The sequence below is a fragment of the Grammomys surdaster genome, unplaced genomic scaffold (assembly GCF_004785775.1).
Source record: "Grammomys surdaster isolate TR1022 unplaced genomic scaffold, NIH_TR_1.0 125956, whole genome shotgun sequence".
In the NCBI taxonomy this organism is placed as follows: Eukaryota; Metazoa; Chordata; class Mammalia; order Rodentia; family Muridae; genus Grammomys; species Grammomys surdaster.
Window position 1 is genome coordinate 3,607,198 of NW_021620775.1, and position 27,187 is coordinate 3,634,384.

General features: G+C 39.8%; 1 protein-coding gene across 1 annotated transcript in view; it reads left to right on the forward strand.

Moving 5' to 3' along the window:
- Positions 1-9,428: 9,428 nt before the first annotated feature.
- The window catches only part of Fgf12 (fibroblast growth factor 12), a 561,692-nt gene continuing 543,933 nt past the window's right edge, over positions 9,429-27,187 (forward strand). The window contains exons 1-2 of the mRNA XM_028753766.1: positions 9,429-9,526; positions 9,705-9,847. Of these exons, the coding sequence (XP_028609599.1) occupies positions 9,835-9,847 (13 nt within the window). The 5' untranslated portion in view covers positions 9,429-9,526; positions 9,705-9,834. The remainder of the gene's footprint in view (positions 9,527-9,704; positions 9,848-27,187) is intronic.

A 27,187-nucleotide genomic window follows, 5' to 3' on the forward strand; every position in this document is an offset into this window, starting at 1 on the left:
CACACACACACACACACACACACACACACACACACACACACACACACGATGTTCCTTAACTTAAAACTATTGGTTGAATAAAGATGCCAACTTCCTATGCTATGGCTGGGAGAAGAGAGATTGGTGGAGTTTGGGTTTCCAGGCTTGGGGTCTGAGGTAGGAGACCACGAAAAGGGAAAGTAGAGAGAGAAGACACCATGGGGTAAGCGAGGCAAGAAAACATGGCCATGAGGGCTGGCAATTGGAGTTAAGAGCTGCCCAGATGGAACATGGCAAGTTAAAACATAGGATTATTCATGGGGGAAGTAGATTCTAATAGCTTAGAGGGTAGATATCTGTCCAGCTCTACTGCATTAAAGGCTTATTCTTAATATAAAAGTTGTGTGTCTTTTATGTGGGAACTGGATCATCAAAGGTGGGGTAGTAACCCTGATTGAGATTAAATATTTACAACAACAGACCAACTACTTTGTATTTCATCTACACAGGGAACGTGCAGTGATAAAGAGATAGTACAAGCTAACTGTTATGGATACTGACTTTGGAATGGTGCCCCTGCGAGCACAGATATGAAAGTTATCACCAATCGGAGCTGCAAACATCTCATGTAAAGGGAAGGAAATGGCCAGGAGGATATCTAGGGCCCTTCTTGACTCTGACATTAATGCCAGAAGGAATGTGGCATTCCTCAATGGTTGTCAAGAAGTGATGCTGTGGTCCGGTGTGGAGCCCTCCATCATGAGAGATAGAAGGTACCTTAGATACTTTGGTCCAAGTTTCTTCTTCTTATAGAAAAAAAAATGTAGGAACAGAGTCTTAAATTAACCCTCCTGGCTGCCATTAGTAATAGCTGTTAATTGTTTATGATTCTTCAGGAAGCAGGAAACATGTTTATTGCACAAAGGAAAACAATTTTTATTTGTTTTTTAAGTTTTAGATGATATAAGTAGGGCTTAGAACCATTAGCCTCAAGATTTAGGGTCTGGAGATTGGAATATCAGAGAAACTTCTGTGCAGAGGAGCAGTCTGAGTCAGTCTGTAACTCCAACCTGGTCTTTGCTTTCTTAACAGGTAGCACAACAGAAACTCATCCTACTAAGTAAATGATGGGGGTGGGGGGGAAAGAGAGAGAGAAAGAGAGAGAGGGAGAGAGAGAGAGAGAGAGAGAGAGAGAGAGAGAGAGGGCACTAGCAATCATTTTTGAAACTGTTCTTTAAAGAAAGACAAATAAATATAAAATATAAAAGATAGTAAATATAAAAATCTGATTGTCCTTTTACGTTTGGTCAGTTGTAGAATGTTAGTACCATCGTGATGCAATCGGTTGTGAGCCTCCAAGTCTTTTCGAGTAATAACCTTGCATTAATGCAGCTGTGAGATCCATTATGCTTTTGTATGCTTCTGCTGTTGTTTAATTTCATTTGCCTGAAATTAATCACTAATCTTTTCCTCCCCCTTTAATAGCAGTTTTGGGTTATTTTTTGGCACCAGCAACAAAGCTAATTGTTCCATTTCAACATCTCACTTTGCCTGTGTAGTCACGGCCTCTGTGTGAATTAAGGCTGGAGCATGAACATAAACCAGGAAGGTTCCCAGCAAAGAAGAAGAAAAAAGAATAGATAAGTCTTTATCTTCGTTCACCACACAAACAACAGTGTGTGAATCAGCCAGGCATCATGGAGAACACGTTATGGAGATTGTTTGTTGTTGGCAACACACTTAGTAGTTACCGCTTTCCAATGCTTAGCTAGAACTTCTGGTTGTGTTTGCTAAGTGAATGGAGTAGAGTTCTGGAACCAGTTATTGTTGTGCAAACAGCACAGCCTCCCATGTGAGGATGCACAGAAACACACGTTGTTATGGTGACGGAGGCAATGAAGTAGGATGCCAGTGAACTAAACTTCCCATCTTGTTTCTAAGTGATCCTTTGTTCTAACTGGTTCATTGACTTGAGAAAACATGTGTGTTTGCTCCATCTTTTCTGTCACTCATCACTGTTTTCTAATAAGAATTTTTCCAGCATTCAAACTACAATTTAGATGCTATTAATCCACAGACCAATAATATATTCTCAGTCTACTAGTGTTCCACAAGTATTTATTAACAAATATTTATTCAATGGATGAATGAAAGATATTGGTTATGTTTTTTAGGTTTTTGAGACTCAAAATCTATTATATATAAAACCAAAGTAGTAAACATGTTTCTATCCTGAGTTTTGAAGGGGAGAAGAACAGGAAATGGTTCCGCTAAAATATCTACATTCTTTTGAAGCCAGACTTTTGGTAGGATTCTTCAGGCTAAAACCAGACATGCTTTTGTTCTGTTATTAGTACCAGAAACTAAGAATTGGGTTGATCTTCATAATAATTACAAATACATTTGAGAGATTTCCTTTTGTATATTATTATTTTGGCTGCTTATTTTTCATTCTCACAGTTAAAAAGAAACGGGATATTAAGCTGGAAAATATAATTTTCCTGGATCATGTTTAGATTGATTATTTCAACCTATGTCAACTTGAGACCTAAACATTAATGAGATTGGCAGATCCCATTTTAAACGGGCATTATGCCAGGGTAACAGATGGGGCCTGAAACTGTTGGTTGATGGCTTGTGTATAATTCTCTCATATTATCAAGTGGACATAGTCCTTAACAAGAAATGTCAGAAATGTTTGTCAGTTGGTTTCCAGATGCCTTACCCATGCATCATTACCCTGCTGCAGTATTTTATAAGTCTCTTCAGACCCTTACCAGTCCCCAGAGAAATCACCACTAATCCATGTAGACAGGGAAGACACGGCCAGCTGGCATACTTGCTTTTCTGCTCTGGCCAACCTTGCATAAACTATCCTTTACTTATAACCTGAACCGTTTCTACGGAAACTACCATTCATCAGTTTCTTCTGAGGGACAGCATTCTTTCACTTTCACCCAAGAAAGTGGGAACCTTACAAATACTGAATAATCAAAATATGTTTCCTGTCTGAAAGGCTATCCCCACTGTTTACAGAATTCACACACATACACACACACACACACACACACACACACACACACACACACAGAGAGAGAGAGAGAGAGAGAGAGACAGAGACAGAGACAGAGACAGAGACAGAGACAGAGACAGAGAGACAAAGACACCCCTCCCCCATTGACCCATCATTTTGACCTTTGACCCTTTAGTCATCTATCTTATTCTTTTCTCTGCTGTGACTAATTTCTGCCAGTCTCAGGTTGTTTATGAGTGCAGTGACTGCTGAACATATGAATTCAGTTTCAGAGACACATGAAGCTAGGCCTTATTACTTATGATCTTTTCCTTAGAGTAAGCACTGAGCACATTAGTTAGCTGTCCTCCTGCCTCATGGTGCACTTGCTGCCTCTGGTGTGTCACTAAAGACCTAGATTATGTCATTAGGATTAGCTATTGATGGTTCCCATTTGTCAAGCAAATTGGCTTTATTGTTGTTAGAAAGCATTATCTCATTAAACTCATTAATTTAATCATGAGACATTAGGTAAGACAATATTATTGTTTGAATATGAAATATCCCCCATAAACTCATGTATTAAAGTGCTAGTCCTTGGCTAGTTGTGCTATTTTAGAACATTCTGGAAGCATTAACAAGTAGAGTCCAGCTGGAGGAAGCAGGTCACTAGGAGGGGGCATTCGGAGATATATTTTCACTGGTTTCTTCCAGTCTCCCTCTCTATGTACCCTGTCTACCACGAACATGGGAACTACTTCAACGCAAGCTCTCCTTGTCGTGAATTTCTGCCCAGGCTCACAGGGCTGAGCAACAATGAGTTGAAACCCCTGGCATAATGAGCTAAAATGAGTCATTCCTCTGTCAGATTACTTCTGGAGGGTATTCTGTAAAAGCTAACTAATGTACCTCATGTATAATGCACTCTTCTGGAAGCTGGGGATGCAGTAGTGAGCGAAATGGCCATGTTCTTTGGTCTCAGGAAACTTACAAGCTGGTGATGTATAAAATCAACACTTTTAGTGGAGATAATGAATTGAACACTTCTTTTACCTATGGTGAGTTCTTGTCTATAGAGGTGAATATAGTTCAGTTATAGATGGCCAGCTATTGTTTATAATGCATTATTCAATTATAAAAGATGAAAAGTAAGAAAATGATTGAGCCCAAAGACCAGGCTGTTAATCCTCTCCATCCATACTCAGGTCTTCTGGAAGAGTAGGATGTTATATATAATAAACGTATGTGGCTGGGGACTGATTTGACACTAGCAAGACAGTTTAAATTAATTATGAGGTAATATATTATTACTGTTAATGAATTTCAAGCATGTGTATTATTTTTGTGTACCTTTAGCAAGAAAGAAAGCTAGAAACATTGTAACCACAGCAATGCTAAAGGCTCAGGAAAAAAAGATTACAACCTCAAGGCCTGACTAAGCAACTTAGCCCAACATATAGGAGGCTCTGAGGCCAATTTCTAGTACACACTAACTACCAACTAACCAACCAACCAACCAACCAAGTGACCAACCAAATGACTAACCAACTAACCAACAACTAACCAACCAACTAACTAACCAACCAACTAACCAAAGAGCCAATTATCTAACCAATCAACTAACAAACTATCAACCAATTAACGAACCAACTAACCGCCTAGCTAACCAACCAACCAACCAACCAACTATTCAAACAGCTAAACAACCAATTAACTAACCAACCAACCAACTAACTAACTTACCAAATGATTAAGTAAATACATAAATAATTTAAAACTGTGCTGTGACAATGGGTATAAAAATGAACATTTTGGATAATGAGAATTCCAGGATGTCAGGTCATTCTGAGAATAGTGGAGCTAATACCATTTAGCTCTTGGCATTTGAAATAGCTAAGAATAGGCTACTGGTCCATTTTATGTTTCAGTTCTTCATCTGAAAGTTCATCATAACTAGATCAAATGATGTCAGATTGACACTTTCAGGAAGCATTTCTTTCTTTGAAATATGTTCTCATATATATTACCAGAAGAGAAACATAGACTTGAGGGCTTTGAACCTTGAATTTTTAACCTAATCTAATATATTACTGTATCATAACAAGTGAAATCTAGTTGAATTACTGATGGCGTAGACAAATTCATATTCATTATGCCCTCTGTCCCTTTCTTCACTATGATTCACATTTTATGGAACAAATTTGCAAACAATAATAACTTCTTACATTCAAGAGTAATTTTGGTATCTCATGTGGTCCAGTATTCCCTGCCCCAAGCCTAGCCTTGTGACGCTAGAGCCTCAGAAACTAGCATGGTGTGTCTCCTCCAGGAAACTTTCATAACACCTTCAGTCTCCTGGGTTGCCAAGTCTTAGTTCTCCCATTTCCTGGTGACAGCTTATTTTATATCGTGCCGTATCTTTTGAATATCATTTGTGTTTCTGTCATCTTTAACAATTGCAGTGTTTCTATAGGGTAGAGGTCATGTTTTATTCACGCCTTATATTCTTTGTGTCTCAGCTTGCCCATCTTCAAGATAGATATAATCATAGTACTAACTTCAGAGTTTTGTGAAGGTAACATTAACTGAAGCATTTGCAGACTGTATTATAGTACATAACACACAGTAGGTCCTTAGCAGCAGCTCAATATTATCATTACTTGTAACCACGATATTTTAGTCAATGTCATAAAATAAAGCACACAAGGACCTATATACCAAATAGCATTAATTCATCCAATGTGTTCCTAGGATCAAGAACTTCTTTGACTTTAAAGATGACTCAGGAGTCCATTCAAGAATAAGGTAAGAATAAGAAACAGGAAAAGGATGTATGCATAAATAATTATGATGCTCAACAGAAAACAAGAGAGGACAAAGAATACTCACTTCTCTCAGTAGAGCATGTTCATACTGAGAGAATCAGCGAGGCTGTAGGAATGAGGCAAAATCTTAGTGAGATTTTCAGAAAAATTTACGATGCAGATATGTAAGTATTTGAGATGTCACTAAAAGTGGCGAAAGCCTTCCAGTGAGACTGTAACACCAAAGTGACCTCTAAAGATTGCCTAGTGTCATGACAACTATGTTTAGAGGTCAAACTTGGAGAGGAATAGGAAGTTCCTTAATGCTAGACCACAGATATGCATTACATTTGATTTATTTGGATTTAATAACGCACCTTAGTGTTTAGAACAGCTAATTGCAGAAATGGCTGCTCTCGATTTTGTTTGTTACAGATAGGGAGATCTACAAGTGTGATCTGTGAAGCCTAGTTTTGGTTCACAGTGAAGCTCATACCAAGTCTCCACCCTCTTTTGAGTTTCTTTACTTGTAAAATAATAAACATTAAGAACACTAAGTATAGCACTACTGGGGAAAAGGGGATTCATCCGATCATTATAGAAATCAATATCCAAAAGAGGGAAAAATGGAACTACCACACGATCTAGGCAAACTATTCCTGAGTATACACCTGAGAGAATATTATTCCAAATGCCACAGAGTATCAGCTGTCAACCTTCGGTCATGACCCTTTGGGGTCAAATGGCCCTTTCACAGGGTTCCCTAAGACCATTTGGAAAACACAGGTATTTACATTAAGATTCATAGCAGTAGAAAATAGCAGTTATAAAGTAGCATTGGAATAATTTTATGGATGGGGGTGCCACAACATGAGGCACTGTATTAAGGGGTCAACATCCTTAGGAAGGTTGAGGACCACTGCCATAGAGACATCTGCACGTCCATGTTTATTGCGGCATTGCTCACAACTACCAAGCAATGGAATCATCCTTGCTGCCCATCAACAGATGGATGGATAAGAACATGTGACTCATGTCTGGGATCCTTAAAACTTTTTTGACATACAAATCCTTTTGCCCCAAATTTGTTATGTGAAGCCCGGTATATAAATAAGACAGGCACACAAATCATATGTTTATTGGTAGCTATCAAGAAATTTGTTTAAAATAATTCTTTGATATATATATATATATATATATATATATATATATATATATATAATTTATTTGATGACAAAGGATAATTTCCTTACTGTGATGGTTATGCCTATTTATTTTTACGTAAAGAATTAAATCTTGGCTGAAGACTCAATGCCAGAGGATCTTTAACAGTTTTGGAGTTGATCAATATTTTGCGCTTCCAATGATGAGGATGCTGCTTTGCATAAATTCCTAGTGCAAGGTGACAGTAGTATGTTCAGAGATTGTTAAAAATTTTGTCTTTAGCCCAAGACAAAATTCATGTAATTATTTTTTTAGGTGAAACTCAAGTCATCAACTTAAATACTATTTTTTTTTAAATCAAACATTCTGGAGCTGGGCTATAGCTCAGTAGTGACATGTTTGTCTCCCAAGTATTGATGCCCTAGATTCAATCCCTAGAACTTAAAAAAAGAATGCAGTGCAAATTGAAGATATACTCATTTGATGTTTGCACATGGAGGAATGATGGTAGGCAAATATTGAAAGTCTATGCTTACTATAATTAAAGTTCATATAAACAACGTAAGAACTGCAACTGAAGACATAGGAGTCTCAAACCTGAACCAGGAAGTTGTAGGTAGTGTCTGTTGGTGTTTTGTGGTCTGAGTGTGGCACAGTGATAACTGTACATGTGTATATTTAGAACCGAGGCTGATATTACATGAAATAAACCAGAGCGAATCTTATATATCTGGGATCTAGATTTTTAAAAAGACAAAAAATTGGATGGTCACTATTTACAGGTGGGAGGGGAAGAGGGCCAGAGAGAAGGAGTGTGAATAAGTGTCTAACCAGGATGCACTAATAAATAAAGAATACCTCTAAATGTCTTTAAGAAATAGATACATCATGAGGCAGCTAGCTCTGAATGACATGCTCTTAGGGAACAAAGCTACTCTCTCCATGCTTCCTATACCTATAGAATGTTGAAACTATACCTATGTTTTGAAATTCTCCAACTTTAATTGGAAAAATGTTAAATATTTGCTAGTTTTTAGTTGCTCAGATTTCCCTAAGGAAATACATGCTCTTCAAAATTTGCTTTGTTTTGTGGGCACAAAATCAAATGCAGAAGAACAAAGGAAAGCTTAGCTAGGCATGTCTTCAGAATCTGCAGATTAGTTGCCAATACTTTATGGTCTCTGTGATCCCATCTGCTAGGGTTTGTTACTGCTAGGGAAGTGACTGGTAGGACATTTCTACTGATGAGAGTCCCTGTCTTGTTGAGTCATGTGATAATAAAAATTGGTAGTCATAGAACAAAGCAGTGGCAAACCCCGGGATCCCCTTTGAATCACTAGAAGGTTAAATAATAACCAGCCCCGTGTTTCTTGTTGGGAGTACATTTTATTTCATTTCTGTGTTTTGGAAGTTGGGGTGGAAATCTACTGTGGAAAGGGACTTCTCTCACTTTGTGTGTGTGAGTGATCCCTCTATCTCTTCCCTTAGCTTTTTCAGGTATCTGAGTTTTTTGCCTTGGTTTTACGCACGAGAAAAATATTTCTGTTTTGAGGAGCAAATATCTTCTTAGGGAAATCTGGGTAATTAAAAACTATTCAATATGTAACATTTTTCCAGTTAAACATTTTATATATGAACAAAATACAGTATGGGCTTGAGAATAGCACTCTGTGGTATTTTGTCCTTTTGAGTCTTCTCTACGGCCTGAAACAAAAATGATTGCCTTGGCACTTAAAAAAAAGGGGGTGAGGAGGACATTTCTCCATTTCGAAATATATAGTTACATCTATAAGGTGCCTTCCCACCATTATGGACTTTCTTTCTTGGTAGATGTTGAAAAGAAGGTAAACAGAGCGCCTCTGAACACCCCGGACCAGGCGCTTTGTTTGAAGAACTTCAGAAACCGTGGAGCCTCCACGGAACAGTGCTAGGGTGGACGCCAAAGGGGACACCCAGTCTGGATGGTATAGAAAGGGGAGGATGCTAAACTATCACGGTCCCTGGCTCCTGCCGCTCCACCCGAGAAGAAAAACAAACAAGCACAGGGATGGAGAGGGGCGACCTGGGAAGCCTGTAGGGAGAGAAGCAGAGCAGACACCTGGGAAGTTACTGCGGCAACCACGAGGAGCCCACATCATGTCCACTAGGCAGGATTCGTAAATCCCTCTGCCTTGGGGAAGGCAGTACGCTCAGCTTAGACATCCCGGCCTCTTCGAGGGCTTCAGTAAGCAGTCCTGGAAAATCGGATGGGATTGATGCACCGTTCCAGTCCAATCCATTCTCTAGTTTGCAGGAGAAAATCCGGTCCGGCGTTTATTTTTAGCAGCGCTTTCCTGTGACCGAATGCTACTGCTTTCGGGCTGGGATACAGGGGACCGTATTGGGGAGAGAAGCCAGGGCGGGCGGGGGAGCGGGAGGCGGTGAAAAAGGGAGGGGGACGCCCTGCGCATGCGTGCCAGCGCCCATGCAAATCTGCTGTACATCCAGAGCAAAGTGGGATGATCTGTCACTACACCTGCAGCACCACGCTCCGAGGACAGCTCCTGCTTGCAGCTTCCAGACTCAGGTAAAAAAATAAATAAAAAAAAAAAAATACAATTCTGAGCGGGCCTGTGCATGCTTTTCAGTATCAGATATGCATCGCAACCTAACCCCTGTAGAGGCAAATCTGCTGCTGCTGCTGCTGCTAAGTGTCCTTTGGTGGCTGATCGCAGCTTCAAGGTTTAAGAAATCCCATCTTTCAGGAAGCCTGAAGGGAAAGAAGGAAGTACGGGCGAAAGCATCAGATTGGCTTTCCAGATTTGGGGATCTGAAGCGGGCCCACATCTTCCTGCCAACTTCCATTGAACTTCCAAGCACTCTAAAGGGACCGAAATGGAGAGCAAAGGTATGTGGCTGTCCCCACCGGGGCACTTCCCGCTGCATGTGCGTGTGGCCAGGGCAGCCCTCGGCTAGGGGACTGCAGTGCTCCGGAGCGGGAGGAGCATCACACTAGGTCGATAGGAGGAGGAGATGCTATGTCCATTGCAGCAGCAGGAATGTGGCAAGAAGGCCACTAACTCCCACAGAGTGGAAGCCAGTGTTAATACTCCCGTCAGTTGCGTAGTGAAGTGGGATGAGTTTTTTTTTGGGGGGGGGAGGAGACTCCCTCCCAAAATGGAGGGGGAGGAAAGATGTGTTAGTAAAGCGATTTCTTTCTTGTATAATGATGGACTGGAATACACATATTTTGTTGGCTTTAGGATATGCTGACAGGCGTATTTATAGCTGATCTCCAATAATGCATTGCTAAAATGTTTGAATTTCTTCACCCCACCCTACAAACATGGTGTTTCTGGGTGTGTATGGCATCCGACTGCATTTTGAATGGGTATCAGATGAAAAATCGGATCTATCTGAAACAGCGTGCACAGGAACTGACCTCTAAGAAGATCAGGGTACAGAAGTATCGCTTGGCTCTTTGAGCGCGTTGCGTTCACTAGTTTTGGACATGTATATATTTAAATTCTCCTCATAAGCAAATCTGAAAATTTAACACCCACCAACTGCTTCATGAACTGTGGGGATCAACTTCTGGATGGCGTATCTAATGCATATAAACAAAACAACCATTAGAATTGCAAGTTTGGGTGTCATTTGGACGTAACCCCACACGAACAGGTCTCTTCCCTTCCTTAAAATGCCCACTAGGTTGTGAGTACCTTGAGTGATGATGGGGCCAGATACCCAGTAGGAATACAGAATGTATTTAATTTTGGTGAAATCAGAGAAATGATGTCAACTTTTATGAAACTATATATTCATTACCCAGAACTGGAAGAAGCTATATTTGAAGCAAGGTTTTATTTTTAACCGGAATGTCAGTCACTGTGGCAATGTACTTAAGGCTCAGGGAGTGGTGTTGAGCTACCTATTCCTGGTATGATTAATAAAACTAGAGTGTTGATGATAGCAGCTGTCTGCTTAGTAAGGTTATTTTGAGTATTTAATTAGTAGGTTGATTGTAATTGTACCTAGGTAAGCACTGGCACTGAAGGAGGATCTGAAATCATGTGGAGAAAGAGTATCCGGTAGCTTTGAGATTGGGCAAATTATTTTTGTGAAACATTGGTGGGCACTTCCTTGTCTGATAATAATATGCAAATAGAGAAAACCCATGCCTCTTAATATACATAGTGTATTACAGAATCTACTTAAACGCAAAAATGCCATCTTTCTTAAATCATAAATTAATTTAATGTTTTAGTTAGTTAAACATTTCTTGGACATGAGATTAACAACAGAGAGTATCATTTTACTATGAAAAACTGTTTTTCTGCTTAGACGACACCTGGTATTTGGCCACTAAATCTGGTTATTTGGCAGTGGTTCTTGGTAACATTTGCCTTGAATTTATACAGCAATTATTGGTCCATCATAAAATGAGAGTGTATCTCTCAGCAATATTTTGTATTTTCTTTTATTGCTTATAAAGAACGCTGCCTGCTTCTCAGAGTTCCAGGTGGTTTATAAGTCCTAATAATAACCATAGAGTTCCAGCCATGCTGTCAGTCTGGGGAGTTCAGAAGGGAGACAGAATTTCAGAAATAGACCTGAGAGGAACTGGGCCAAAAGTTCTATGTTAAGTTAGACAACAATGATCCAGTGGCTCACAGCTCTGATATAAAGGCAATGAGAACTCTCGCTATAAGCCAATATTGTGGCCATTTTTCTGAGGACTCAGAATTGCTTGTAACAAAGGAGCAAGTCTTGATGAATTTTAATTTCTGGACTTTACAAAGCTGAGTTGTCCAATTAGCAACCACGCTGATATGAATCCTTACAGTTTCTAAGTAAATGCAAGTGGCATGATTAGAACTGCAGCTAACTCTAAATTTTTATTCTAGAGGGGGAATATTAATGAGCACTTGTGTCTGCATTCCATTCTAATTGGAACATATTTCATTTTTTACGCCCTGCCCCCAGTAGATTCAAATGTAATCATTAAGAAGATATTCTCAATTAATAAGTACATTGCTTATCATTTTCTCTATTGGAATTAATTTTAGATACAGTTAAAGAGTCGTCACATGATTCAGTTGACAGTGCAAGAGTTTACCCGACTCTTGTTCCAGTGGCCTCTGTGTAGATGTGAATCCTGCCACCAGCATCAGACCACCTTCACATTCCCTTTACTGTTTGAAAAGCAGACTAGCCAGCTAGCTCAGTAAGTACCATGATGATCACAGGCAAGATGAGTTCAGCTTGCTTTCTTACTACTTTACATCACTTCCTGTCATCGAAGATAAAGAGGAAACCAGCTCAATTCTGAGTTAGTGTCAAGGATCTTTGTGGACCATGATAATTACATTGCCCCCAAGACTGAGTTTGATGTGTTTCGAGTGACTTTGGGAGAAATTGTGTCCTGCAGACCCCATGGACTAGAGACTCTCAAATAATGTAGAGTGTTTAATATTTAAACTTGTGGTCCAGAAACTTTTCTGCACCCTAGAACCACTTTGTATGCTTCATAAACCTTCTCATGAAGGGTCATATCCAAGATACTTAATTAGAATGTTGGATAGGAACAAAGACGTGTGCACTGTCTCAGGTGTGATGTGTTTGAGAGCCACTCGTTTGTGCACTGGATGATAAACTGTGGTTTGCAGACACGTTTAGAATGGTGGGATGCTCATTTTTACTCTAGGCCCAATAAACAGACTGATTTTCAACAAAAGTTTAGGTAACTTGTGTTCAGGCTAAAGTTTCAGGACCAATGATTTAAAGGTACTTTGTGTTTCTCTTCTCTGTTTTTCCCTCTCCTGACCGTATCACTCTTTGCTTTGTATAGATTCTCAACTTCATGCATGTTAACTAACTTAAGAAAAAAGCCATCTATAGTGATTTTTCTACATAGAGATCTTTAGGCTGCATCCTTTGAGATTTGAGTTTACCTGGTTTTAGGAAAGGATCTGTGTATAGTTCTTAAAAACAAAAACAAAACCCCAAACCCCTACTCTGTCTTAGTTACTTTTCTATTGTTGTGAAGAGATACCAATGCTAACATAACTTATAAAAGAAAATGCTTATGGTTTCAGAGGGTGAATTCATGCTTATCTGGGCAGGGAGCATGGTAGCATTGAGAGAGAGAGAGAGAGAGAGAGAGAGAGAGAGAGAGAGAGAGAGAGAGAGAGAGAGAGGAGAGGCACGGGCTTTTGAAACCTTAAAGCCCACCTCCCCCAGTGACACACCTCCTCCAAGGCCACACTTCCTAATCCTTCCCAGATAGTTTCACCAGCTGTGGACCAAGCATTCAAATATATAAGCCTGGAGGGGGGCTATTCTCATCCAAACCCCCACATCTTCCAAGTGATGCTACTAGCCAGCCAGTAAGTATTGATCCTAGGCCTCACCTCTGTTGGATGCTCAGGAACATGGGCATCACCTCAGAGCTTTTTAAAGATGCTTGCTAAGTCTCTGGCTCTCTCTGGATTTATTACTTCACACCTGGGTTTCTGAAAAATTGCATGGTCATTTGTATGCATGTTAAAGTCTCAGAAACACTTGTCTAAATTGTAGGCAGCAGATTGTAGCTGAAAGGACTGTACGCAAGACAGTGTAGTGGGGAAGCCTTGGGAAAGATCATCTATTCTTTGTGGAGACTGATTATGTGCTCAGGTCCCAGACCCCTGTTTGCTCTGGGAAAAAGTTGAAAAGAAAGTCTCTGCCTTGTTGTTTGAATCCCAAACAAACTTACTTTTAGGAATCCTTGCTGTTCTTACTCTAGCCATTTACTTTCGGCTCCCAATTATCCTCAAGCATTTATTCTCTAAGTTGACCGAGAACTCCCGCTAAGATAGCACTGTTCGTCCACAGTAGGTACTGCGCCGTCTAAGCGGCACGCATCTTAGCGGAACACAGGTCACTTCTATTGTATTGCATCTGTGTTCAGCTCTCTGAACTGTCTTTCAGTTCAGCGTTCTGCAACTGTCTTTCCTGACCTCTGTGTGGCTATTTGAATATAGTGTTCTGCACAGCTGAAATGCCTGTTTGTCTTTCGTATGTTGCATTTCTTACACCATCAATGGAATGATCTTTATTTAAATAAATAATTAATGAGTACCTACTTTGTGGTCAGCATGCTTAGTTCAGAAAATCTAAAAGAAAACTAAGCAAAATGTAGTAGCTCATGGCTGTAACTCCAGTGCCCAGAGAATTAGGAGTCGGAGATAGCCTCTACAAGATAGTTAGTTTGGGGCCAGCCTGGTCTACTTGAGACTCTGATTAAGTAACAAAAACTAAGATGTAATCCTTGATCTTAACCACTCTACTCTCCTACCCCATGTCTTTGCTACTGTATTGATTAACCTTCTTGAGGGCATAATTTTAGCCTCTTAACATTTCAGCAGGAACTCTGGAGTCCACCTCAGGAAACATGTATTGCCTTTTATAGTAGGTACATTTACATGCTGAATTGATTGCACATGCTGAACAGAACAGACAATAGTCCTTAGCAACATTTTCATGTGTTGGCATGATTTACACTTGGGAGAGAAAAAGTTTATCATATTGCAAAGGCACCGCAAAACATCAGTTTGATTCCAGGACAGAGAAGGCCGGAAACCAACTTGTGTTCCCTACAGAGACTTGCTCATGCTCTCTGGAGAAGAAAGAAAATGCTTTTTGTAGTCATTAGCTTAGCAGAACTGAGCAGTAATTTTATGAAAATTGCTTCTTTGTTAAACAACAATAACAACCAGAGAAGACCACTGTAGTGGAGAAGCCAGATCTAATACATAATGCAGTGGAATGGGTGCTGGGTGCAGCATACACAGCTTCTTGCCCAGTTCTAATGGTGTTAACTTTGAACAACTCTCTTTGCCTTTCTGGGTCTCAAGATTTTTAAACATTATAGAGGGTTTGGTTCATCTGATTTAAATGCGTGCTGAATTGTCATGTTGCTCCAGGAATATGGTTCAGCGCAGGGTGGAGATGTGCATCCTGACTCCCGTTCTCTGGGTTTGGAGCTGGGGTTCACAAGCAGGCCCTGGGTCATTTATTTTAGAAACACTTCTGTTCCATTCATCTCTTCAAGTCCTCGTAGTTACTCAGGAGGCTAATATGGAATTCTAGTATAATTAGAGACCCCGAGAGAAGACAGAGTGTTCTACAGCAGTAATGCCTTTCTTTGGTTTCTACCTTGGTTTCTTCAAAAGATAAATCACTGTGTGGGAGAACATGTGAACACCAACTATGCATCTCCCCTGAAAGCAATTCCAGCTGACCAGCTGCCTAGCTGGGAATGGATTGTCTGACCTAAGCAGTTATTAGCAGACTTGTTATCCTCAGCAAGTTCTGGCTTTATTATATTGGTGTTATTGTGTTTGTGTATATACATTTGTTATGAGCATTCACATGTATGCTATGGTATGTGTATAGGTTAGAGGACAACCTGTCAGGCTCGGTGGCAAGTACCTATACCTTATGAGGCATCTCTCTGTCTTTAAATAGACATTTTGTGCCCACTAAGTGACCAATAGTGGTTTATTGCATTAGTTACTGACAGTTTCTGAATGTACTGCACATTAAGAACTATAAATAACACCACGAGGCGTTTTGTGGTTTCACAAAGGTCTTTGTATACTATCTGCTTTAAAGCTCCATGATTACATGTTTTGACTTCATCTCATAGACAAAATTGAGTATCAAAAAGTTAGGCTGTTTCTCTCTAAACCAAGGCTCCTCCTACTCATTCCCACCTCCATACCACAATATCAGAATTACAAAGTACAATTTGTCTTTGTAGAGGTAGGAGCAAGGAAAGTGCATAGATACTTAGAAAGCAACCTGCATTGACATTCACAAAGGCTTTACTTTAGCCAAGGGGCTACTTTTGTCCACATTCTACTTGATTTACTTATTCACTTAACAAACTCCATGCATTTATATAGGTGTTTGGGATAGAACCCAGGGCCTCACTTTAATTAAGGATGTGCCAATACTGGGCCATAGCCTGTTACATTTCCAACAAGAACTTTTCTGATAACTGAATTTGTTATAAAGTTACTATTGCAGTAGCTTGATGTGAAGATTTTGTGGTGAGGCAGTTATGCAACAGTTTGTGGGGTGGTAGTAGGTAGGAATATATCAGGTCAAGAATGCATTGAATGGGTTTGACGCACTGTACAAATGGGTAAATTCTGTTCATCAATAGTGTTTCTTAAATATCAGCCACAGGGTACCCAGGGTAAGGGGCACTCAGTTATTAAAGAAATACTTAGGAAATTAGGTGTATGACACGTAAGACACATGGTGGCTCTTATGACACCAGAGCTAGTAACTAACTGTGTGTTTAATCAGGAATACTGTAGTACTTCTTCTTTGTTTTTTTTTTAAATCATATTTTTAGTGTTAAATACCATCAAGGAACGATTTGATTCCTCTGCTACAGGCTTGAGAGAGAAAATAAATATGTAAAATAAAGGAAGCTGAAGCTGAGAGAGACAGTCACTCATTAGCATCCTTTGCTTGCAGAAGGACGTGGTATAGGTTTCCTAGGACCTATGCCTACAGACTCATGAGTTTTCTCATCTCTCCACTTTCATTTTACAGCCCCCTTCCTCTCCTTGCAAAAGTGGGATTCTTACCAGAGAAGTTAAGCTACTTCACTGCTGTTGATGCAATTGCTGGTACCTTGGTTGAAATCTCAAAGACACCTGTTGTTCTCTCACAGATCTTTTCCCTTTTCACCAGCGTGTAAGTGGCCTGGGTGTTTACCACCACCGGGGACTCCAAGAGCACATTTCATCAAAAGTCACTTTACACTACATGAAGGAAGCTGCTCTTTGTCACTTAGGCTGGCCTCAAACTCATGATGCTCCTGTCTGAACATCCCTATGGCTGGTGCTACAGATGTGTGCTAATGTGCTCTGTTTTTCCATTCTGCTTCTCCACTGTTAGTCAAAGAAACAGCCCAATGGGATGGACAGCAGGAAAAACAATCCAGAAGCTTTCACAGACCATTCAAAGGATCACCAAATACAAATGAGTTTTCTTTAGGAAGTAGGCAAGAAGAGGAAGCCATGACAAGCAATGAACCCCGAGAATCTCCTCTGCTACTATGTTATTACCCATGAGCAGCAGTCAGGTTTGTATCAGGTCCTCAAATGCTCACTGAGTTCAAACTGACTAAACAGACCTCAGTACAAGGCAACGTGAGAAAATTTCCCTCCAGCTATATGGAAATTGGAAAATGTAGACATATTTCTGACTTCAAAACATATTAAAAAGTTTTTGTTTGTTTTTTTTCTTATTTTCATTCACATACTAAATTGTAAAAATGCAGTAATTACAAAACTTTTTATATGGTTGCTCTAATTGAGAAGGAAGATATGGAAAATTAAAAGCCTTTCCCAAGGTTCTTCTTGCATTCCAAAATATCTTCACCATTTCCAGGACACTTGAAACTGAATTTAGTTCAGTTCTGTGTTGTTCTTTCTCTACGATTTAAAGGAGAAATATTTGTTGTGTTTCAAAGAGAAAGACTCTGCAAATATGCTTTATTTGTGAGCCTGCAAAATAAGATGACCTGGAGGATTATTTTACCTACGGATTTCACATCAGCAAAGCTGTGATGTAAACATAGGTGCCCTCTGGAGAACCCCAGAGAAGGGGAGGCAGAGAGGGCAGCTCTGGGAACTTCAGCACCCATCTCTCAGTGTCAGGTGATGGGTTGACTGAATCAGTGCACAGCACTTTTGAGAATGGATGGTTGTGTTAGACATCTCAAGTTGGAGCTTTGAAACTAGGCTAGGATGCAGAAGCTTTATATTGGGTTTGGTAGCTGGGGGTGAAGAACAAATGTACTGTGTTTTAATGAAACAAGAAAGTAGTGTTCAAGTTCTGTTTCCTCTACTTATACCATAAATGATCCTTGGGAGGAGGGGGGGATTCTTTTAAATCTCAGTGTTCTGAACCAACTTTCTTGACTTCTTCGCCGCTCCTTGTCCTCTATCCCATCCCTTTCCCCTCCCTCCCTCCTTCCCTCCCTCTCTCCCTCACTTCTTTCCTTCCTTCCTCCTCTTTGCTCTTCTTCTTTTTTCCTTCTCCTTCTCCTCTCCTTTTTCTGCCCACTTCACTCTCATATTATAGAGAAACTAATATTTTGTTTTGATTCCTGTTCTTGCTTTCTACAGAAAATAAAGCTTAGTGGATATTAGTCCAAATAACCACATTGATTTTACAGATCTAATGTTGATCTAGCTTTTGTTGCTGCTTTTATTTTTTTTTTAAAGCCAATTCTAACTGTAGCCCTGGTTGGGCTACAACTCATGTGTAGCCCAGGCTACGTGAACTCAGAGACGTCTACCTCTAGCATACTGAGATTAAAAGCATGTGCCACTATGCCTAGCCTTAAGCCTATTTTTTAATGTAACAGTTTTCGAGATTGAATTTTTGGGCTTGTAGCTAGGTTGACAGTTGATATTGGTCCATGGAAGAAAGCACTAAACCTGTGGGAATTATCATTTGGAATATTAGTTATTTTTGTATTGATGAGAACAAAATATCTTACAGAAACTGCTTTTGCAAGGAAGGCATTATTTTCGCTCACAGTTTTAGAAGAATCTGTCAGTCAAAACGAGGAACAACAGCGACATCATCTGTGGCAGGAGGAGTGTGATCAGTGAGTGACAGGCACAGTCCCGGAAGGAGATTTCATCTGGAGCCAGGGAGAGTTATACTCCTCAAGGACTCATGGCAGTGATGTACCCTCCCACAGTGAACCCTACCTCCTACTGGCTCTACAGATCCCCAAATACTGCCACCCGCTGAGGACACTAGCTTGCTGGGGACATCTCTTGAATCGAGCCATAGCACGTAGCTTTGTGTGTGGTATGACAGTAAATTTGAATTGATGGATAGCACTGGATACCTATGGAAATGACCCTGGCTTGGACTTTGGCGGTCTAGATGTGAGTCCATATTCATGTCTCAACTCGTCGCGTGAATTTTATGTGGCCATTTCTTTCTTTCACCTTACTTTTCATCTGGGAAGCAAAGGAAGAGAGAGGCAGGAGTCTTTGAATTTGAGGAATTCTGAGAACGAGCATTTTCGGAGCTATGAAGAGAAAAGAGTAGATGCTTGTTTTATGATTACGGTTGGCGGCTCCCGCCTTCCTGACTTTAGCTAATGTGATAGCATTTTTTTTTCTTTTGCTCAGCAGCATTATGTTTTCATAACATCTTTCTTTTTTTGCATCCTCATATGTATTCTTTTTACAATTAAGATTGGTTTATTTATATATCAGTCATATGTGAAGTTGATATAATATCGTCTCTCTTTCAGATCTAACAAGCACATTCCGCTGAGAAAAGGCAGAAGTAATATCCATGCCAAGCACTCTGTGTGCTGAGTGTCTTGCTGGTGTTATAGATGCGAGATTTGATTTTCCTTTAGTTTCGATCATTAGTAATACATTATTCAAAACCAAATACACTCAGTTCTTTTGCCTTTATATCAATTGAAAGCAGTAGGTATTGCTTGCAATGCTCAGCTCTCTTGCTGCTCCTTTGAGACAGAATTATTGTTGTTTCTAGCTGAATCTTACCTGGTAGAATGGATTAATAATTAAACTGAATTTCCTAGTTATGTAAAAGAAGAAAGCAAACTATTTAACAGCTTTTACATGTTCAAAAATATGAATTATGATCAGGTATATTTGTGGTATAATGGCAGCTATGAAAGCAGTATTTTTGGGCATATGCCCAGATATCAATATTGAGCAGTAAGTACATCATGGACAAATAACATACATATGCAAAAGGTGGAATTATTGGGATAGTAACTAAACAATGAGTGGATTTTTATTCTCCTTTAGATATTCTATTAATCTGATATTCTAGATAGTTTACTTAGTCAAAGCACAGTACAGTCAGCATCAGGCTCAGTTATAAGTGGTTGAATAGATTTAGTTAAATTTTCACCAAATCTCTTTCTCCAGTCCTCATGGCTTCATGCTTTGTTCATGCCAGGCAACTAGAGGACATATGAAAAGATGACCACTTTTCTATAGCTGTTCCTATGCATTAGGCACTGTGCTTTATTACATGCTGTCCCATTTAGTCCTCACAGAAATCTCAAATCATTCATAATGTAGGGCCTGGGAAATTCAGGCTTAGTGATGGTAAATAACTTACACTTTTACCCATGATGCAATTGGGTAGTGAACTAGCTTCAGAGTCTGTGACCTCAAACACGACAGAATCCTAGGCGTACTTTGCTCTAGTCAGATATGACAGTCACCTTTCCTCCATTAAAGAAAAATCAGTCCAGTGAAGTACATAGAGATTTTCCTTACCTTCAGGGCACCAGGTGTAAGGGTGAAAGATAGCGACATAGTCAATAGCCATTGGCATGTTTATGAACATGAATTATGATCATAAGTACTGATGATATGATAGTAGCTAAGAAAAAAGAGTATTTGTGGTTATAGAGTATTTGTGGTTATATGTATTCATAAGCTCTAGCCAAGAAGAACTATACATGAAGTGTTATTGAGAACTTCTGTCTGTGCTGGGGTTGAGGAAGGGACCTAGAGCTTTTGCATACCTTAAGTTTGTTTCAAATCCAGTGGCTGAATTAAAAGAGTGCTGTAATTTTCTTCTAACCTTCATGCTCCATGGCTGCCTGGCTTGTTAGGAAAAGTCATTGATGTGGTAGGAAGACCACAAAACTAGACACCACACATACTACTAGCAACTTCTAAAGCCCTCTCATCCTGGCAAGATATATTTCCATGTCTTCCCCTCTAATTTGCATTGAGGATTTCTTTCAAAATTAATTGGGTCCATAAGGAAAAGCCATCAAGAGCCTAGCTAAAACCAGAAGTCAGTGATGGCACGCACTTGCTGTTACTTCTATCATCTGTTCCTTTGAGGTCAAAGACCCACAGCAGCATGTAACCCCTCAGCATCGACGAGACGTGGTTCTGTCCTCTGGTATCATGTGCACCACTGTGGATGAACAAGACTGATGTGTGGTGGGATCGTCATCTGATGTTGGCAGTTGGAGCCTTTGTTAATCTCCATGCCACTATCCATCCATCCCTTATCACTGACCCTCTGCCTGCCTAGGTACCAGCTGCAATGGTCTAATTAGGGTTACATCCCTCCATACCCTTCTTTAGACTGTTGATCCTTGCTGTTTCTGTTAGTTTTTGTCAGTACCTTGCCTAACTCCACTTTATTCACTTCCCTTTGGTTAAGAATATTAGGGTACCTTGAAGCTCTGGAGTGTAATATAATAGAACTCATTTGGTTTAAATAATACTATAAAAGCAAACAGTACTGACATTAGTTGGTAAACAATTGAGATTTGGATTGGAATGTTTTTTTACCTTGTTCTCACTGTCTGATCTTAATGAAGTTCAGCTTCCTCAGAAGAACAAATCTGACTATTTTAGCAAAAGTGTTTACATCTTTGGTTAGGTCAAGGGCACAATTGCTGGACTCCACACCCAGAGTGCCTGATTATGTGGTCTGTGGTGGTACCTTGGAGGATGCTCTTCTATGAACTTCTCAGAGTACACTCTGCTGTTAATCTTCAGATTGCTTTCTGAGAACTGGTGCAGAAAACCTATGCTAATACTGACTCGTGCTTAGATTTGACTCTAGAAATCGATGTGTATTGTTCTGATTATTCAGGGATGAGGGATTGGTGTAGCATTCTCATGTTGGAGGCCGTGCATAGCTTAAAAGAGGAAATAGCTTAATATCTTGGAAGTAAACCACAGTAACCCACAACTATGCATATTAATCAATTAATTAATTAATTAAAAGATGTGGTCTTGATGACCACTCATCTACCATTTTTGCCATATGCTCTGAATATCGTTGGGATCCGCAATGAAAGATAACAAATTATTTCATCTGAGAAACACTTTTCAAACCAGCAGTGGAAGATACGGGCAAACACAAACTCACAAAGAACCGACTGCTAGAGATGCATGTAAAAATTTAAATTCTAAATTTACTTTTTACCAATATAGCTTCTGTATAGATTGTTCTGAAAGTAATGACTAAAATAAGGTTTGTGTCATCTGTTATTGCACCACATAATAGAGATAGAATGTGTACAAATGCAGAGGAAAAAGTCCAAATACGGAAAGAGGTTGGCATTTATAGGAAGCTAGACATTGGAAGAGCGTCCCAGGACAAAGGGGCAGTAGAGGCGACTGTAGAAGGGACTTAACTGCACTGACAACAACCGGGGAAATGTAAACGACTGGCTGATTCATTCGCCAATCAGATGTCAGTGCTGGTGCTGAGTACTCTTCCAGGGGCTGAACCCAGTGGTGAAGACGTAGATGTCTCACCTTCAGGATGTACAGAAATGGGAACACGATGCAGGAACGATGAACTGTGAAGATTGGAGGGAAATTGTGGAATTTTGTTACAAATTATGTAGTGCAGGTGGCGATTTCATTCACCTTTCCAAAAAATTAATGTAATCATCTTTAAAAAAATTAGATTCCCTGGGGATTTTAGATCATAAAGCTTCAATTATTCAGTAGATTTTAAAGAACATGTCTGCTTCACAGAGCAAAACATACCTATGAGTACATTAGCATGGCCGGCAGAAATGCTACAACCTACTGTTACCCTCTGTAAGTTCTACTAATCAGTGTTGCGACATGTTCCTGCTGCCCTTCTATACACTATTGACTCTTGACTTACAGAAGTACTTGCATGGAAATTTATGGGCTGCTGCTGCTGCTGCTGATTGAAAAATGCCCAATCAGTCTTTCAGAGTGTATCAAGAATAAAAGAATTACTCTCTTAATATCTGTGAATAATTAGGAAAGTTTCAGGATTAAACACAGAAGTAATATACTTGTAAATACTTGTAATGACTAATATCCCCAGATGTTGCAGTTATGTTATATCACATTCTGCTGTTCTTTAATGTATGAAGAGTTTTTTGGATGTTTGTGTTCAGTCTCAGTCACAACAGTATGTTTGACTATTCACAAGACCTTTATTTAAAGAAGAATGAGAAGCCAACAAGGCAATTTCTGAGCCTGACTAGTCTTGGATTTTATATGCTAGCATTGTAGCCGACAACATTGGTCAAGATTCTTAACCTCACTATTTTAGATTTCCCTATCCATATTATGGAGATAAAAATACCAGCTAATATTAGTGCCTATTTATTGACCTGCTTTGAAGATTAAATTAGATATTGCAAGTGCTTAGAATATTGATTCCTATATAGAAGTCAATCAGTAAAGCACTGTTATTTATTTTAAATACTGTACATCTCAAAATTGCCTCATAAGCTTTGGTTCAAAGTTACAGCCTTGGACTTTGGTTGAGTCTGATGAATTCACACTTGCTTAATATTTAAAACCTTTTTGCTGAGGATGAGCCCAGAGTCTTTAGCAAGGTTAGGCTCATAGTCTACCACCGAGCAGCACCCACAACCCTGGCTGGTTTAATGAACTCCATTCATAAACTGGTAATCATCATCTTTCATTATAAGTTATCATGAGTCACTCTGCAAATGTATGGCTTTGATATCAAAGCCATATATCCACTCCAAGATGACAGACTCTGCCCTGCCAAACCAAATGGCCATATTCATTGGGTGAGACCCGGGAGGGTGCCTTGTATTATCTGACTGGCTGGTGAAAGGCTTATGAACAAAGTTTTCCAAATGATGATCAGCAGCTGATATTCAGCTGGGAACTCTAAGGAGTGGTTAGACATGTGGCAAGGACAGCTTGATCTTTTCTCTAGGCAAAGGTCTTTTGACCTTCATTGACCATTGATTCAAGTCTGAGAAGAGAAGGCGGCTGTCCTGGACACATGGCCGCCTCCTGGGACACTTGGCCTTCAGAAATGACCAGTGAGTGTAGAAATGATCCCTTGTGTGTGACTTTTCTTCATTTGCTTACTCTTCTTGCTACAGCTATAGTGGGGGTGCTTCTCAGTGGCAGTTAGTTCCATGTCCCTTCTCTCGTTTTTCTTCATCACTTTGAACTATTTCATGCTTGCATCCATAATGTCAACAATATTTGCTCCTAAAGATTTCCACATTCCCATCCCAGAATGCAATGGGCCCATGCTTTTATCTCCTAGGGCTTTCAATATAATTTTGGCTAGGTAGGCATTTACTAGCAACTTTTTTATGATTATGTAAGTAAATTCTCTTCATGGCTAAGATAAATGGAACTATGATGGCTTTTCTGTTTGTCTTAAGATTTTTTTTATGACTTCACTAATTGACTTGTTTTCAGTGGGCTCTAACGTCTCCGTATTGCACACTGTTTAATTTCCTGCCAGTTGTCTGATTCTCACTTCCAGACATTGAGATGCAGATCAAGGTTATCCTCTGAACACCTCATTTGCAAGACCTTCTCTCCACAAGAACTCTTCTCCTCTTCCCTGTGCATTGCTTGGGCCCTGAGAGCCTCCTTACTAGTGCCCCGAGAAACCTCTGCAGGTTCCTTTGCTTGGACCCTGTTTCTCTGTGTCATCTGAATTATACTACATCACTTCCTCAACTTTCATGAAACAGGTTTCCTGCTAGCTTCCTGAAGACAGGATCCATAGTAGATAACTATGTGACTACATTCCCGGAAACATTTTCATTCCTCCCATATGATACGGATGATCATTTGACAGATAGAGAGTTCTAACCTTCAGAATTTAAGTGGCACAACTACCTTGTTGCTTTTCCATCAGTTTGGTTCTTCTGATCTTATGGGATTCTGATTTATTATTTTTTAGTACAAACCCAATTTTTACTTTCTTTATCCTCAAAGTTCTGAAAATTTTACTAATTATTTTCTTGAGTTTTTTTTCCCTATAATATTGGGTTCTTAATGTGGACAGTCATGTTGCTTAATTCTAGGAGATATTTGTCAATCTTTACCTTCTCAAAACCTTTTCATCAACACTTGTGATATAGATATCATAACTTCTATTCTCTGTCTCCTTTGATTTTTTTACTTTCTAGATTGATGTGTTGATATTTATTTTATATAACTTTTTATTCTTTGAGATTATAATACAGTAATGTCATTTTTTCTCCCCTTCTCTCCCTTCAAATTCCTCCAGCACCAGCCTACACTTTCATATACACGGCCTCTTTTTCTTTAATTGTTTTTGTTATTATTAGTGTGTGTGTGTTCCTAAATATATAAATACAACCTGCTAGTCTGTATAATGTCACTTGCATATGTGTTTTAAGGTTGACAATTTGGTATTGGACAACAGTTGGCGTACATTTCCATGGGGAGGAGTATTTCTCCTACTCTGAGCATCCCTTAGTTGTCTGTAGTTCTCTGTTGAGGGTTGATCCCTCCTCCCTGAGTTTTCCCCTAACATGTTAGCATGCCTGTTGTCCTTGCTCATGTCTGGGCAGTTGTGTTGGCGAGACCTTTTGATATTCCTAAGAGACAGAATCAGCCAGCAGACTTCCTGATGCTCTGACTCTTACAGCCGTTCCACTCCCTCTTCCCCAGCAGTCCTTGATCCTTAGACACAGGAGGTATTGTAGATATGTTGGTGGGGACTGGGCCTCATAATTTCACTTTAATTGATTGAAGTTTTTTTGAATGGTCTCTTCCTGTTGCAAAGTGAAGTTTCTTAGATAAGGTGTAAGAATTGTAGTTATCTGCAAATATCATGTTTTTATTCTGCTTGGTTTTGTCTTTGATAAGGTTTTTATCCCCTGAGGTCCCCACATTTTTCAGTTGTTTGATTTTGTATTTGGCTATCTTATTTCACAGGCCTTTGATGAGAAATCATGAAAATGTACTTTACCATAACCTTCCACAGACTCTGTTTCTACTAAGTGCTTATTTGTTTTGATTTGTATCTTTCTTGATAGTGACTTTCTGCAGGTGTTTTTTATATGTGTTTGGTTGTTCATGTTTAAAGAGTGGTTGTGGGGGCAAAATGGTATCTGTGCACAGTGGGGTTTGTCAGCAATGGCGTTAGTTGTAAGTGATCTTTCTGGGGTGTTTACTGTGTAGTCTGTGCAGTATCAGTGTCTGTGTATAGTAGGACAATGATTAAGAGACTACCCAAGAACACTACCTCTCTGCCTAGATGCTGCCGGGCCACACAGGTTTCAGCAATCACCATGTAGGTGCTCACTGAGACTCCTTGATTCCATTGTGCAGCTCACTTTGCCCCCTATGCAGAGAGTTTCTGCTCTCATCACCATGAAAAAGAATCCCCACTCTCATGCTGGGATCAGGAGATGGTTACACCAGTGCAACATTTCAGAAAAGGCTTCATGTGTCCTCTCACCATCTTAAAACCAAGCATTTTCACAAATGCAGAACTCTTCCCTTTTCCCCTTCACCATGCTCCTAGACAAACATCGCTCCCCCACCACCCAGAGTCTGAAAGCATTCCCCACTGCAGACTCAGGGAACAGGGTTTTTTTTTGGGGGGGGGGGAGATGTCTGTTGTACTCTTCCTGTCTGTGCCAACTGGTTTTAGTCACTTCTGTTTTATTATTGTTAGCCTTTCTCCTTTTTGCTATCATTAAAATTCTATAATGCACACATGCTCACCCACATGTGCATAAACTCTTCAACTATAGTTCAGTGTGTGGGCAAAAACTCTATGCTCAAGCCTTCATATTTCCTTAGAATTCCTTTACTTTTGAAAGGATACCGAAAAATCCCACAGAAGATCATCTCAGCTTAAGAAGTCCTGCACGTGCCTCTCGGTGGATTTACTGTGTCCCACGTGACTCCTTCAGTTTTCCTAAAGCGATCTAAGTTGTCAGCCACCATGGTGGTTCATCCTCCTATGAGAAAAATCAGCTTATGTGACTTATGGGCTTAAAACAGTCTCCAAGATCATCTCCATATAGTGTTCAAAAACTACGCAAAGCTTTTCTGAAGTTTTAAAATTTATTTAAACTGATACACATAGCCATAAACTAATACAGATTACTGATGTACCACGTTGTGTTTTTAAACACTTTTAGCCTTGAAGTCAAGCATACTTATGTCCTCCAGCATCACTTCCACATGATTAAGAGTTTTAATACCCTCCTAGTGTCTGAAACGTACAAAATACCAGTACTTTCTCTAGCTGTCCTTCCATACAGGCATGCTGGGACCTCTTATTCGTACCTGTGGCTTAGTACTCTATGATTAGCCATCCCCCATCCTTTCTCTGCTCCCTTTCTTCCCAGGCTAAGGTAGCAACCACATTTTCATCT